General features: G+C 39.7%; 1 protein-coding gene across 1 annotated transcript in view; it reads left to right on the top strand.

Annotated features, from left to right (window-relative positions):
- The first annotated feature begins 1,087 nt into the window (after positions 1 to 1,087).
- The window catches only part of SH3RF1 (SH3 domain containing ring finger 1), an 81,125-nt gene continuing 67,722 nt past the window's right edge, over positions 1,088 to 14,490 (top strand). The window contains exon 1 of the mRNA XM_054383094.1: positions 1,088 to 1,468. Within this exon, the coding sequence (XP_054239069.1) occupies positions 1,088 to 1,468 (381 nt within the window). The remainder of the gene's footprint in view (positions 1,469 to 14,490) is intronic.

Here is a 14,490-nt window from a genome sequence, read left to right on the forward strand (position 1 = left end):
CCGCCCTTTCGCCGCGGGAAGCGCTGGGGCAGCGGCCCGGGCGCGGGCCGGGGCTATCTTGCCGCGCCAAGTACGCGGACGCGTAGCAATGAGGACTGCCGAGCTCAACAAGCCATTTTTTCCCCTGTGCATCCTAGTGTGACTTCCGCAGAATGACGGTTTTTAGGGAGCTTTTTGGTGGTGGAGTTTTTTCCCTCGAATTTTCTTGCCCTTCGCGGCACACGCTGAGGCAAGCTGAAGGCTTGCCGCTGCCTCTCTTCGTGCGTACGCAGCACTCGTGTTGTCCTAACGATATGGCAGTAGCACTTCCTGCTGTAAATCACTTCGCGATAGTTTTGGAAGCGCTTCTTAAAGGCAACACTGTAATAAGCCCTCTTGTCAATGTCTGTGGTAAGCTTAAAACCTTGCGAGCTAGAGGCTGTTTTCAAAACTAACATGTCCAGTGTGCTGCTATTACTCTTAAGAGAAATGGTAGAAAGGTAATCTGCTATTGGCTTAGTCTTGGCATAAATCTAATTCCCATTGCTATGCCCTGTTGGTTTATGCTCAGCTGTTTTGGACCCAGCTGTAGTTCCCTTTGCTGTCTTTTCGTAGTGGAAAAAAAAAGCTAATTACAAAAGATGTTCAGAGATACAGGTGTGTTAAGCAAGAACTGTGAAAACTAAGCTTTATTATTATAGTGCTACAAGGGGGATAACCATTATGGAATAATTTGAAAAAAAAGTAGAATCACTTAGGTTAACATTTATGGGAACTTGGATTAAAAACAGGTGTTACCATTTATTATAGTTACTTCACTAAATAGATACATTAATGGAGAGTGCTATCATTAGTTATTACTATTTTGATGTTTCTTACATTCATTGAAAACACATAGTGAATTAATTCAGAGATTTTTTTTTTTTTGGTATGAATATGTTCGTATGAAATAGTCTTGCTGACTCTTTTTCTGGCTTATTAATATGTTTTTCCCTCAAAAAATTTCAGAGAATGATCAGAAGAGGCATGGATGTAACATGATATCCTTGGAATGCTCAAAACACAAGTTGTGCAAGAATTTGATTTTCAGTTAAGTAATACAAGGAAAATGGATGAATCAGCTTTGCTGGATCTGTTGGAGTGTCCTGTTTGCTTAGAACGCCTTGATGCTTCTGCAAAAGTCTTGCCTTGCCAACACACGTTTTGTAAACGCTGTCTGCTAGGCATTGTGAGCTCTCGAAATGAGCTTCGATGCCCAGAGTGTAGAACTTTAGTGGATTGCAGTGTTGATGAACTTCCCAGTAATATTTTGCTTGTTAGACTACTGGATGGCATCAAACAGAGGCCTCGAAAGCCCAGTGCTGGTGGTGGAACTGGTAGCACAAATGCTTTAAGGGTTCCCATCAACACTAATTGTGGATCAAAGGACCTCCAGAACTCTCAAGTTGGACAGCAGCAAAGAGTGCAAGCACGGAGCCCTCCTGTTAGGGTAAGTATATGTGATGATGGTATTTTGTTGTAATCATATCTTTTCCTGCGCTCTTTCAAAACTGCTTATGCCCTCTGCTTCAGGATAGCGGCAGTCAAATAGGGAATATAGCAAACCAACGTATTTTGGAGAATTGTTGTAGATTTCTAAGAAAACATATCAATGTCTTTATCAGTATTGGCTTTACTGTTATGCAAGTACCATAATATTTCCTTATTAAAACTCTCAGTTGTTAAGGAGAATAAAAATGTCTCTATACCTTAACTGTCTTATTAAAAAGAAGTAAAATAGAGCAAGGTAATTTAGGTGGAAAGTTTAAGTAATGGTTAAAGATAAACATTGTGAGAAACACTTGAAATTATTCTTGGTTTCTCAGCTGCAAGGATAGAGATTTTATTTTGGCTTTCATGCTTTCTGTAACAATTCTGATCTAGTAAATTTCCTGCTGAAAATGAGCAGGGAAGTTACATTCTTGTTGAAATCAGTGAAAGCTGTGTCATTGGTTTTTAAGCTACATTTGTGCTTTTCTTTCCTTGAAAAGAAATCTATTTATTGTTGTGGTCTCGTAAGTTATTTGCACTCTTAGTCCTCACCCCATCTTTAGTTTTTCCTCAATGTGTTTTGATACATGATTTTGGAAAATCACTGTGATGGAAAGACCTTGCCTTCTGTGTATACTCCTTTCCTAGGATCGGTGTAACCTGTAGCCTCTGTCATAACTTAGTCAACACACAGTAGCCTCATGTGTGATTATCCATTCTAGAGCCTGTACTAAGGAAATACAATTTTATGAGATGACTGACCTTGCTTTGCTTTTTCTAATGACAAGGCAGAACAGCTTCTCTGAAAGATCTTTCCACCCACTTTGTGATGCTTGTGTATTCAAAGTTCATGTGTTTGAAGTGGAGTTTCTGAATGGTTTAGGTGGTTTCTTCTTGTGAAGTTTAAGCAGTGTCTTAGAGAGTTTGAAGGAGAGGGGAAGACTAGTCTTTATTTTCAAATATAGCTGAGTGATTTATTTTTTTAGCTTTCTTATCCTGTGAAGGAAGCCTTACACTGATTTGTCCTCAGTTGTACTTACATGATTAGAATCTCTCTAAAACATCTTAGGAACAACTATCAAGTTTGCATTAGGATTTGAAATACAGGTGTTCTTCCATTAGATTACATTGATTTCTCTCTTTGGAGGAGGCTCTCATTAGGTTCTTTAGGATACAAAAATAACAATTATCATGCCACTTCCTGTTAGTGAGTTTTGTTCTGTATAGAGGTTAACTAGTAAGGGAGAAGACAAAATAATGGCGATTAGTTTTCTCTTTTTCTTTCTTCTTTCAGAAGGTAAACTTTAAAAAACAAAAACCAAACCAACCAAACAAAAAAAACCTCAACTGCAGAGAAGCTTCAGCAGTATCAAAATCAGTCTGGTCTTCTCCAGAACTTTAACATGTTTACCTGATAACCTTGCATTTGCAAAAGCTCTTCAAATTAAATCAAATTACCCATATAACCTGTTTATGTATTTTTTTTCTACTGACCTTTGTAAATAACTGTATCTTGAGAGACTGCTTCTTCAAAAAGGCTTCTGGTGCAGCAGTGTACTGCATATACATTTCAGTCTCTCAATGCCTTATTAAAAAAATTAACTTGAATATGGAATATTCCATCTCTTTTTTGAACGTTCTGTAATATCCTGTTGTGCAACACATGCATTTCCAGATGTTGTGCCAGGTAGAAAGGGATAACATACATGGGATGTTGCTTCAGTTTATTAGTTATACTATATGCGTGTGCCATTAAAGCTATGACTGTGTGTTTGTTATGCAATTAACTGATAGTGTATATTAGTAATAGATGTCAACATTTTACAGTAAGTCTGAATGCATCTTTGTTTCTGGGGTTTCACAGGCATTTTTTGTGGTTTTTTATTTCCTTTGGGGGTTGGGGAGTCTTATGTTTTGTTCACTCTGTTCAGAGCTTTTTTCAGTAGAAAGGCAGTACTTCTGAAAACATGAGATCACCCTGAAGGATAATAAAGGGAAGATAAGGACTTTTTTTCTATATTAAAAGTATTTTAAAAAAATCCAGAAACAAACAAAATGCCAATTTAATGGACAGTATTGAAGTGAATGCCCTATTTGTTTTGCTAACTATAACATAAAATTAGTTGCAAGTACAGTTCCTTTCTGGGAATTGGAGAGGAAAATCAGTTTTTAGATGAGTGGCAGAGTCAGATTTCCTAAACTAATTTTGCTGAAGGGAAACTAGTAAATGAAAGTTGCTGTTATGTTAAATGAAGTGAATGTGGATGCAGGCTGTCAAGTCATAAACATTCTGCTTATACCCTGAAGTAATACTAAGCTCATAAATGCCCTTTTAGAGGATGCTGTAATTTTCAGGAAAGGTTAATACAACATGTATTGCAGTGTGATTTCCTGAGCTATGTCAATGATTGTGGAGCTGCCACCCCTGTTACAGCACAGTACTATGTATATTGCATTCTTTATATGTATATGGAGACACATGAGAATAAACAAATGGTTCCTTGAGTATTAAAACTAATGAAGCTGGGTGGGTGGTGAGATTAACAAATCCTGTGCCTTGTATCTCCCCCACTGCAATAACCCTGTTTCTTTCTGTAACCTCTATAATCTTTCACTGCTGTAACAACTTCAGTTTTCCTCTGCAAGTCTTTAACCTCTTTCTGTTCCCTGCTGGTTTGATGCATAAGCCTTCTGTGCCTTTCCCTGAGTACCAGTTGGACAAAGGCAAACATAGTGCTGTACCTAATGCTCTGAGCAGCCAGCTTGCCTGGAAGAACAAATAATAGTTACAATCATGCTGCTGCAGCTTCCTTTCTGGTGTGGATGCTAACTTAATCCTTTTTTTTTTTTAAAGTGAAAATCTTCTGCTAGGTTGACAGCTTGGAAGAGCTTTAAGAATCACAGCTTGCTGTCAAATCGGCTTGAGACTGGTCATGAGGAGCAAGTAGTTGAGGGTTGCTGAGGGACTGCATGAGCCTTTTTTCCTTCAAAAGAGCATATTAAAACTTGAAGATACTCACTTTCAGATTTATGCTCGTGTTATTTATCTTATTATCACAAAGTCTTTGTGGCATTGTCATGGGTTCCTTACGGTAGTTTTACAGGAGCATGGTTATTGCAGGAGTCTTAAGTGTTGCTTTGTGCAGAAGCTTATGGATATTGGAGAGCTCCTCTAACTTTTCCCTTGAATTTTTTGTGTGCCTCAGACATACCAATTCTCATGCTAGTTTCTTTGTATTCCCAAGTTCCTGAATTTTTAGGTCTGTCTTCTCAGAATAACCTTGAATAGAGTCTAGATAGTTCTTTATGCCTATACTTGGTCCAAAGAACAGCTGAAAATAGTATTAAATGAATACTGACAACAGTGATGAGATTTCAGACTAAGTGAAGGATTCAAATGATCTTCCTTTTCAAGAAAAGAGTGTGAATAGCTCAACAGTTGGCCATGCATAATAGATTGATGCTGGTGCTGTTTAAGTATTGATGGTGAAATTTGAGTATATTATACTGTACATCAGTGGGAAATCTTACTGAGAAATGTGACCTTGCAGACCATGGGGAAGTGCTAAAACTTTTCCCTCTTTTCTTGGTTTTTACTCTGGATAGCTAATGGAGTCCTCTAGTCATATCATCTCTGGTGAAGCCTTCTTGAAATGAAAGGATAAAGGAACATTACAGGCTAGTAGAAAATGCTCATTTAGGTGTTGGCAATTAAATTCATCTAAACTGAGGAGGAAAGAAAAACTTGCAAACTGGATGTTGTTACAGAAGTTTCTGCTAATGCTCAGCAGTGTTTTATTGTAGTGTAAGCCCGAATGTCCATTCCCATGTTTGTGTAACACAAGGCAACAGCAAAATTTGAAATTCCCATATCCATACTGCCACAGCAGTGGTCGTTTGTGATCCAGTAGGCTTACCTGAGAACTGCTGAAGCAGCTTTGATGCCATAAAAGGAAGTGGAGCCAGGTTCTCTTTCTCAGCTGTCATGTTTGAATGCTGTATACAACTTGTGGCAGTAGGAATGGTAGACCACCTTCTGGTCTGTGACGACTTAAGCAGGTCAGCCTTCTGTGTCTGTTAGACTCAATGCATCCTGGTAGCAACTGATTTTGTTTTAAGCTAACCACCCTAGAAAAGAGAGCTCAAGGTGGCAGTTCTCACAGTTTGACTATTTAGCAGGATTCAGAAACCTGCTAGGAGCTGAAACGAGTTCTGTTGTATACACAGCACTTGCTGGGCTACTGAGATTTTGACAGAACTTGATCATTAAAGAAAAGTTACTAGATTGGAAAATAAGGCTGAAAATATGAGTTCATAGATCAATAACTTTAATAAAGGATTAAAATTAAATAGCAGAATTTTCAAGCATAGCAGCATATTTATGTTCAAACAGATGTTTAAATAGGTTCTGAACAAGAGTTAGGAGTGTAAAACAGTATGCAGAAATGTCCTGTCAGTAAACATCTGCTGGTCAGATCCTCTTGGAAGAGACTCATGCTGTGATAATAGATCAAAGTTTCAGGTATGCCACTTGGAGGAAAAAGTGGTTGCAGAAATATGCAAGAAAAGTTTTTTGTGATTGGTATTTGTGATAATAGGCTGGAGAATCGTTACTTGATGATACCTGATTTTAAGGATTATGTTTGTACAAATTTGTACAAAACCTACTTTCCCCTTTGAAAAAAAAAGAAGTCTTTGTGGTTTTAATTCTCCATTCCTGCATATATCCCATCCCCTAAAAGTAAGGAGTGTCGAGGTACAACTTCAATATGTGAAAACTCAGTTTAAGAATGCAGAGATAGGTGCCTATCTGTGTTCTGGAGGGATCATTGGAAAACATTTTGGGAAGTCTCTCTAAATCGTGTGCTCATGTTTTTGTTTCTTACCCTGTCTGAAATATGAGGTCCTACTTCTATGTTTACAGATGGCTCGTACGATTTTAATTACTTCTCTGTAACACTTTGTGTCTTATATTAAGCGAGAGAAAACTTAAGGGAGTTTATACATATAAAAGGAAAATAGACTGTCATAGTGTTAATGTGTTTCCTCTCTGAGTAAAGAGAGGGAGAAAAAGCAAAAGGAAGAATTGTCTCAGTATCCAAAGGCATTGGGCTAGGACTGAGAGCTTCCAGGCACAGTTCCTGGCTTTGCCACAGACATCCTTTATAACCTTGCAAAGAGTCATTCAAAGCTCATTGTGCCTCTATTTCCCATCTGCAGATATGACTGATAGTACTCCCTTTGTTTGACTCACTATTTAAACTGTATACTCTCTAGAGCAGACAGTGACTTTTTTTTTAATTTTGGATGCATCTATAAGATGTTTTACAATGGATCCACAGTCTCTGTTGAGGTCAGGAGATACTGTTGTTCACTCTTCAAATCATTGACTTCCACATTACTGCAGAGCTGTTGATAATCCACTTCCTGTATCAAAGATAGTCCAATGCCTAGTATTACACTGTTAAAAGGATTTAGTTTTGTCTGGATGTTTACTAGGGAATCGCTTAAATACCTCAGTGAGGAAAAAGTTGGGTGCTTAAAAATCTGTGGAAGCTTGTGTTCTGTTACTTAGCAAGAGAAGTGTACATCTCAGTGGCATTCTGGTGTGGAGATTTGAGTGTGTTTTGAGAAGAATAAAAAAAGAAAATCTAATGTGTATGGTCTTGGTAATATTCAATTCCATACTTTGAACCTTGATTGTGTTCTTTAACCGGCCAGCTAACATAAATCTGGTTGATAAAAAAGATGAAAAATCAGTTTAATCCCTTCATTTAGAAAATAGTTAGGTTTTGAGGTAAGTTGATTTAAAAACTAAAATAACAAATCCACAGTATTTAAGTGTGATACTCAAATCTCTATCTTGTTTCTGCTACCTCTTTTGTGTGTGTTAGTGGAAGTTAGTGCTATATGATTACTTTGTTTTCAGATGGAAAAGAGAACTTTCCCCTTCATTTTCCAACTTAATATTCCTTCACTTCTGTAGATTTGTTTAAAAACATCTTTGTGAAATAAAATGGTGTATTTTTTTGTCCCCTTTAGTTTGGCTGGTGAGTTACAAGTTACTGCTCTACTGAAAAAGCTTTGATTATCCTTAAAATGCAAACTTCTGCACAGAAAGGAAATCTAAAACCATTACTTTTAATGGGCTTGTGCAGGGCAGTAGTTTTTCTCTAAGAGAATGAAAATATTTCATTTTTCTCTTATTACCACAGAAATCAAATACCAGTAAAATGTGCTTTACATAGGTGGTCCAGGATCTGGTTAGGAAAGTCAAAGTCAGTAGTGCTATTGCCATGTTTCTGTATGAATAGTGTCTTGCTTTCTGCAATGGATCTCTCTTTTTCAGTGACTTGACAGACATCCAGTATGGTATTGGATGATGAACTGAAAGGGCTGATTGGGATGGGGTCAGCTAGAAATCCTTCTCCTCCCTTCTCATTTACCTGATCAAAATGATTTTCACATGGTACTTCCTCTTCTTACCCCTGTGTTTAGTGCATGGGTAGGAACTGTAGAAAACAGCAAGGCTGAAACTGCAGCTGTGATAATAAAACTGGAAACTTATGTCTGAGTTTTGTCTTTCTTTTGGTGGACTTCCCCTTGCAGTGCATTTGGCCTTCTCCTTACCATATGCTTAATGCCTTCTTTTTTTTTTTTTTTTTTACTTCAGCTCCATTATTGTCCTGTATTCAGACATTCTCTTGCCTCTTATCATGGTGTACTACTTCCAAGAAATTTCCGAGGAAATCCAGGGGAATTGGCACAAGAGGATGACAGCTGAAGTGTCTCTATGCAAATGCCCAGAGCTTGGGCAACAAACAGAACGAATTAAGGGCCACTGTTCTGCTGGCATGCCATGACATAGTGGCTATTACTGAAACGTGGTGGGATGATTCCCATGACTGGAAAGCAGGGATAGATGGGTCCAAGCTTTTTAGGAAGGATAGGCAGGGAAGGAGAGAAGGAGGCTTTGCCCTCTATATCAGTGACCAGATGGAATCCATGGTGCTTCACCTGGGGAAGGATGATGAGCTGGTTGAGAGTGTCTGGGTTAAAGTTAAAGGCAAGACAGGGGAGGGTGATGTTACTGTAGGGGTCTGCTACCTGACCAGCAGAACCAAGCGGATGAGGCCCTCCACAGGGAAATAGAAGCAGCTTCCAGGTCACAAGCCCTGGTCATCATGGGGATTTCAACTACCCTGACATCTGCTGGATGGACAACACAGCAAGGCACCAGACAACTTCCTCCTCCAAATGGTAGAGGAACCAACAACAAAAGGTGCTATGCTGGACCTTGTTCTCACCAACAGGGAAGGGTTGGTGACTAATGTGAGGCTCAGGGACAGCCTTGGCTGCAGTGACCATGAAGCAGTTGAATTTAAGATCCTCAAGGCAACCAGGAAGACGTATTCTAAGCTTACAACCCTAGACTTAGGCATGCAGACTTTGATCACTTCAGGGATCTGCTGGCCAAAGTGTCGTGGGACAAAGCCCTAGAGGGAAGAGGGGCCCAGGACAGCTGGTCAGTATTCAAGGACCACCTCTTCTGTGTCCAGGAGCAATGTATACCAACAAAGAGGAACGCAGGGAAGAATGCTAGGAGGCCTGCCTGGATGAGCAAGGAGCTGCTGGACATGCTGTCACTTAAAAGGAAACTCTACAAGGAGTGGAGGAAAGGACAGCTAGAATGGGGGGCATATAAGGAAGCTGCCTGAGCAGAAACAGATCTGGTTAGGAAAGCCAAGGCACAGTTTGAATTGAATCTAGCCAGGGAGGTCAAAGGGAACATAAAGGATTTCTACAGGTATATTAATGGTAAAAAGAAGACTAGGGAAGGTGTGGGCCCCCTCAGAAAGGAAACAGGTGAAATGGTCGCAAGTGATATGGAAAGGCTGAGGTTTTCAATGACTTCTTTACCTCAGTCTTTACTGCAAAGGCCTCCAGCCACACTCTTGATGTCATGGAAGATAATGGCAGGGACCAGAAGGAAGAACTGCCCATCATAAGTGAAGATCAGGTTTGTGATCACCTGAAGAACCTGAAAGTGTTCAAGTCCATGGGACCCAGCGGGATACACCCACACATACTGAGAGAACTGGCTAAAGGAGGTTGCTAAACCCCTCTCTATTATATTCCAAAAGTCATGGCAGTCTGGGGAAGTCCCCACTGACAGGACAAGGGGAAACATTACTCCCATTTTCGAAAAGGGTAAGAAGGAGGAACCAAGGAACTACAGGCCGGCAGTCTCTGTGCCTGGTAAGATCGTGGAGCAGATCCTCCTGGAGGCACTGCTGAGACAGAAGAACAGTGAAGAGGTGATTGGGGTACAGTCAGCATGGCTTCACCAAGGGCAAATCATGCCTGACAAACCGGTTGGCCTTCTGTGAACAGCTGGAAGTGGGTAGATTCAGACTGGACATGAGGAAGAAGTTCTTCAGCATGAGAGTGGTGAGGGCCTGGAATGGGTTGTCCAGGGAGGCTCAAGCCAGCCTGATCTAGTGTGAGGTGTCCCTGCCCATGGCAGGGGGATTGGAACTAGATGATCCTTGTGGTCCCTTCCAACCCTGACTGATTCTGTGAAAAAATGTGGGCTTTTTCCCCTCTGTGTCCAATTTATACTTGCTTGTGTCAAACATAGGTACCATAAAATAAGCAATAGGAAAGAGAAAGTTCTGTTGAAGTATCTGAACTACAGATACTCTTGCATCTCATGACTAAATCTGCTAAATGAATGAAGAGTGCTAAGTTAATAGGTTATTATTACTGTAATATTTAACCTTCTTTGGTTTGGACATACCTTTTTCTTTTTTTCTTCTGCTTTAAATCATTGCCTCTGTGAACATCTTAGTGTGGGCAAAAACATTTCTCAGTAATTAAAGCTGAAATATTGTCTGGTCAGCCCTGTTATATGTACACCTGGTTACTGCATGCATGCAGGAAAAGTATGCATCTGTTACATCTCAGTTCCTCTTAGATGAGCTTTTCTGTCTACTAAAAAAGAGGCATCTCAGAAAATCAGTGAATTCTTGGGTCAGTTGCCCTAGATCAGTTTTCTTGCTTTGATTTTTGCATCACCAAATCAGAATTAATTTTAGGAAGTGAATGGCCCTGAGGTGGCAGAATAATATATCCAGGTGTTCTTTGCTGCACCTCTTACCTTTTCTGGGCGTAGAGGGAGAAATGACAGCACAGTCCTCTGACTGTCAGACTAAACAGTGAAGCTAGTCCTAGTTAGAGCCTTGCTGCATCAAGACTGTCTGAATAACTGCTTTCATTTATTCTCATTCTATAAATACTGCTCAGGCTGCCATGCAGTTTGGGCATAAAGCCTCTAGCTGGTCTTGGTCACCACAGAGGCAAACAGTTAATTCTGTTTCTTCCCCTGCATCCTATTAAACATGAGGAAATTGAGGCTCACAAAGCTGCTCTGGAGATATGTACAATAACTCCAAAGAAAAAAGACTGGGTCCAGTGTTTGAAATTTTGACAAGTGTTGCTTATATGCATCTCTTTAATAGGTCATTCAATGTTTAATGGAAACATCCAGGTTTGAATTCCCTAGTTGACGGGGAAAATGAAACACACAAGTCAAATTCAGCTCTTCATTTCTTTTACACGTAGTGTTGACAAAGCATCTCATAATTTAAATCTGCTACATACATGAAAGTCAACAGTGGTGCGTATGAACCATGCACCACAAAAATAATTTAGCCCTGTAACTTTAGAAACTTCAGACTGTGATACTCACTTGACTGTGGCATTCAAGCACATGATTTGTTATCCAGAGCTGCGTTTTTGTAGCATAAGAGTATTAACACTTCAGAATTTTAAGTAATTTCTTATCTTGGACTTTGTTCCTGTCTTACTTGGCAATATAAGCACTTAAACTCTTGAGTATAAAAACTCCAACCTGCAAGAATGTGTTGGTTCTCCAAAAAAGGAGAATAAAATTCTCTTGAGTATGTATATGCACTGTCTCTCTCACACAGTAGTTTGAAATGGTGCTGGTATGCTAAGCTTTCATCATGTGATTTACGTAATTTGTAAAATGTAGTGAAAATTTGTGTGTGTGGTTTTTTGTTTTTGTTTTTTTTTTTCAATTTAACTAAAAGTTCTGATATGGTGCTTAACTGTTTGTTCTGTCTTCAAAGTTTGCATGATTCTTCAGCATCAAATACAGATTGTTTTTAATTTCTGTAAATGTGCAAAGTGTAATTTTACAGTTTCTAGCTGGGAAGTGGACAGTTGATCATAAATTAACTGATGTAAAGTAAGCACTTCAGTGTTGCTTAAAAATTAATACAGATATGATTCTCCTTCTCTCTGAAGTGGAAAAGTGCTGCCTGTGTTGCGCAGAAGATAAGCCAGTCATCAGAGGGTGTTCTGTTGAACTTCATAACACCTGATACACTCCTCAGTCTTTAGTATTCTTTTGTTAATAAACCTGATTTTTATTTCATGGCATTAGTGTTGCATTAAGGTGGGGTACCTCTGCTCTCCTTTTATAAAGGAAAGATGTGCATAATACCTCTCCTGACTTTCTTTTCTCAGCACCTAAACTTAAAAAATGTTCATTAAAGGGTTTTTAAAGAACAAAAGCACTATTTTAACCTGTGTGAACCACAGTTTTACAAGATAAGCTTTTGAAAAGCTCTTATTAAAGACAAAAGTGCTCATTCTTACCAGACTTTCAAGCTGCCGAACTCAGGAAAGGGAATGTAGTGTTGCTTGCATAGAGGAGTGAGATGAGCAATACTGAATAATTTGAAACTGGTATTTTCAATTATTTTGTGTTAGCATGCTCTTTTAATTCTTTAGGCTATAGTCTACATTTTATTTATATAAAGCTATGAGGAAGAATGAGGAACTTCTGAGTGATTAAAAAGTGCTAAGATGAAAAATATTCCAGGAAAATCAGATGACGATCTGAGTTGGCATATATAGGGCATAGCTGTTGTACAAGCTTATTTTAAACAAATCCAGTAAAGATGAATTCAGTGTGTTGTGGTGATGTGCCTCTGAGTAAAGATGAATCTTTTGTTCTGAAGCTGAGAGCTTGCTAAAATAAAATTAATGCTTGTGGACCTTCACTTGTTTGTATATGTCAGCGCTCTACTATCTCACATAGAATCAGTCACATGGAATCATAGAATCAGTCAGGGTTGGAAGGGACCACAAGGATCATCCAGTTCCAACCCCCCTGCCATGGGCAGGGACACCTCACACTGGATCAGGCTGCCCAGAGCCTCATCCAGCCTGGCCTGAAACACCTCCAGAGATGAAGGCCCAGCCACCTCCCTGGACAACCCATTCCAGGGTCTCACCACTCTCATGGTGAAGAACTTCTTCCTTGCATCCAGTCTGAATCTCCCCACTTCCAGCTTTATTCCATTCCCCCTAGTCCTATCACTACCTGATATCCTAAAAAGTCCCTCCCCAGCTTTCTTGTAGGCCCCCTTCAGATACTGGAAGGCCACAATAAGGTCACCTCAGAGCCTTCTCTTCTCCAGACTGAACAGCCCCAACTCTTTCAGTCTGTCCTCATAGGAGAGGTGCTCCAGCCCTCTGATCATCCTGGTGGCACATGGTCATCTTTTTCATGTGCTAGATACAGATCTGAGAGAAGACTCTTAAATCTTACCCGCACTAGCAGTTAAGCCATTTTCAAAACCTGTTTAATTTAACACAGTTTTAAATCCACAGTGTTGTTAAGTTAACAAGCCTTTAGCCTTGCCACCAGGTTCTGTAATCTTCTTAGATTCTTGGTCTAAGCAGGGCAGGGATAGTCAATAAGTAGATGAATAGATAATCTTTCAGAAGACTTATAGGTCTTCCAGAAATAAGTGTTGGTGTCTACACGGAGCTTTGAAAGGTTGAGAAATGCTGATCTTAACTCCCATTGAGTGTAAAACACACTTACCACAGTACCTACAACTCAAGTGAAAAATTGAAAGGATTGTCATTTATTTTTGTCAGGCAGGTGGATTATTTTTTTAAAATTTGATTATTTCCTGGTTTACAGCCCAGTAAAATTAGGTTAGATTTGAAATAGAGAATGAGGTAAATAAAAATAACAGGTTCATTCCTTGCCTTATGCAGAGTAAAATCTTTGACATTGTTTTGCAAGCTGTTTTTGAAAATCATTCAGACAATCAGTAGTCTATGGATCAAAGTTCAAAGAAAAAGAAAAAAAAAGGCAGTCTATGTTATTCAGTTGTGGCTCTTCTAGCCCTATTCAAATTAATCTGTTTGTCTCCTGAGCAGACCCTCTGAGGTAGTAGAGCTGGAAGAAGGCAATAACTAGTTTATAGTGGAATAATTCAGTCTGGCATGAGGATCACTGCCAGACTTGTTCACGTAACATCAGCATAGGAGTAGAGAAAGTAAACAGGGAATGCAAACCAGGTCTAGGAGATGCCAAAGGTGACTGTATTGGGAGAGGACAGCAGACTTGCTGAGCACTCAGTGAGTTTGAGACGTGAAAGCAGTCATTCATCACATTGAAAAGATGGGAGAAGGCCTCTGGGTGTGCATAACTGAAAAGCAGAAAAACTTTGATACTGATGACCGATAAAGAGCCAAGAGGTCAAGTAATACAGGAGCAGAGCAATAACAAATTAGTTCAGCTGATGAAAAATTGTGGCATCCAGAGGCTAGTGGTCAATGGATCCGTGACCAGATGGAGACTGGCCATAAGTGGCGTTCCTCAGGGATCTATACTGGGATCAGTGTTGTTTAATATCTGTCAGTGATATAGGCAGTGTGGTTGACTGCACTGTCAGCAGATTTACAGATGACAGCAAGCTGAGTGGTGTGGCTCACACGTGTGAGGGACAAGATGCCATCCATAGGGACCTGGACAAACTTGGTCTTTTTGAACTTCATGAGGTTCACTTCTCAAGTGTGAGGTCCTGCACCTGGATTGGGGCAATCCTCAGTGTCAGTACAGACTGGCGTATGAAGGGGTTGAGGGTACTG

Source organism: Indicator indicator, chromosome 8 (assembly GCF_027791375.1).
Source record: "Indicator indicator isolate 239-I01 chromosome 8, UM_Iind_1.1, whole genome shotgun sequence".
Classification (NCBI taxonomy): domain Eukaryota; kingdom Metazoa; phylum Chordata; class Aves; order Piciformes; family Indicatoridae; genus Indicator; species Indicator indicator.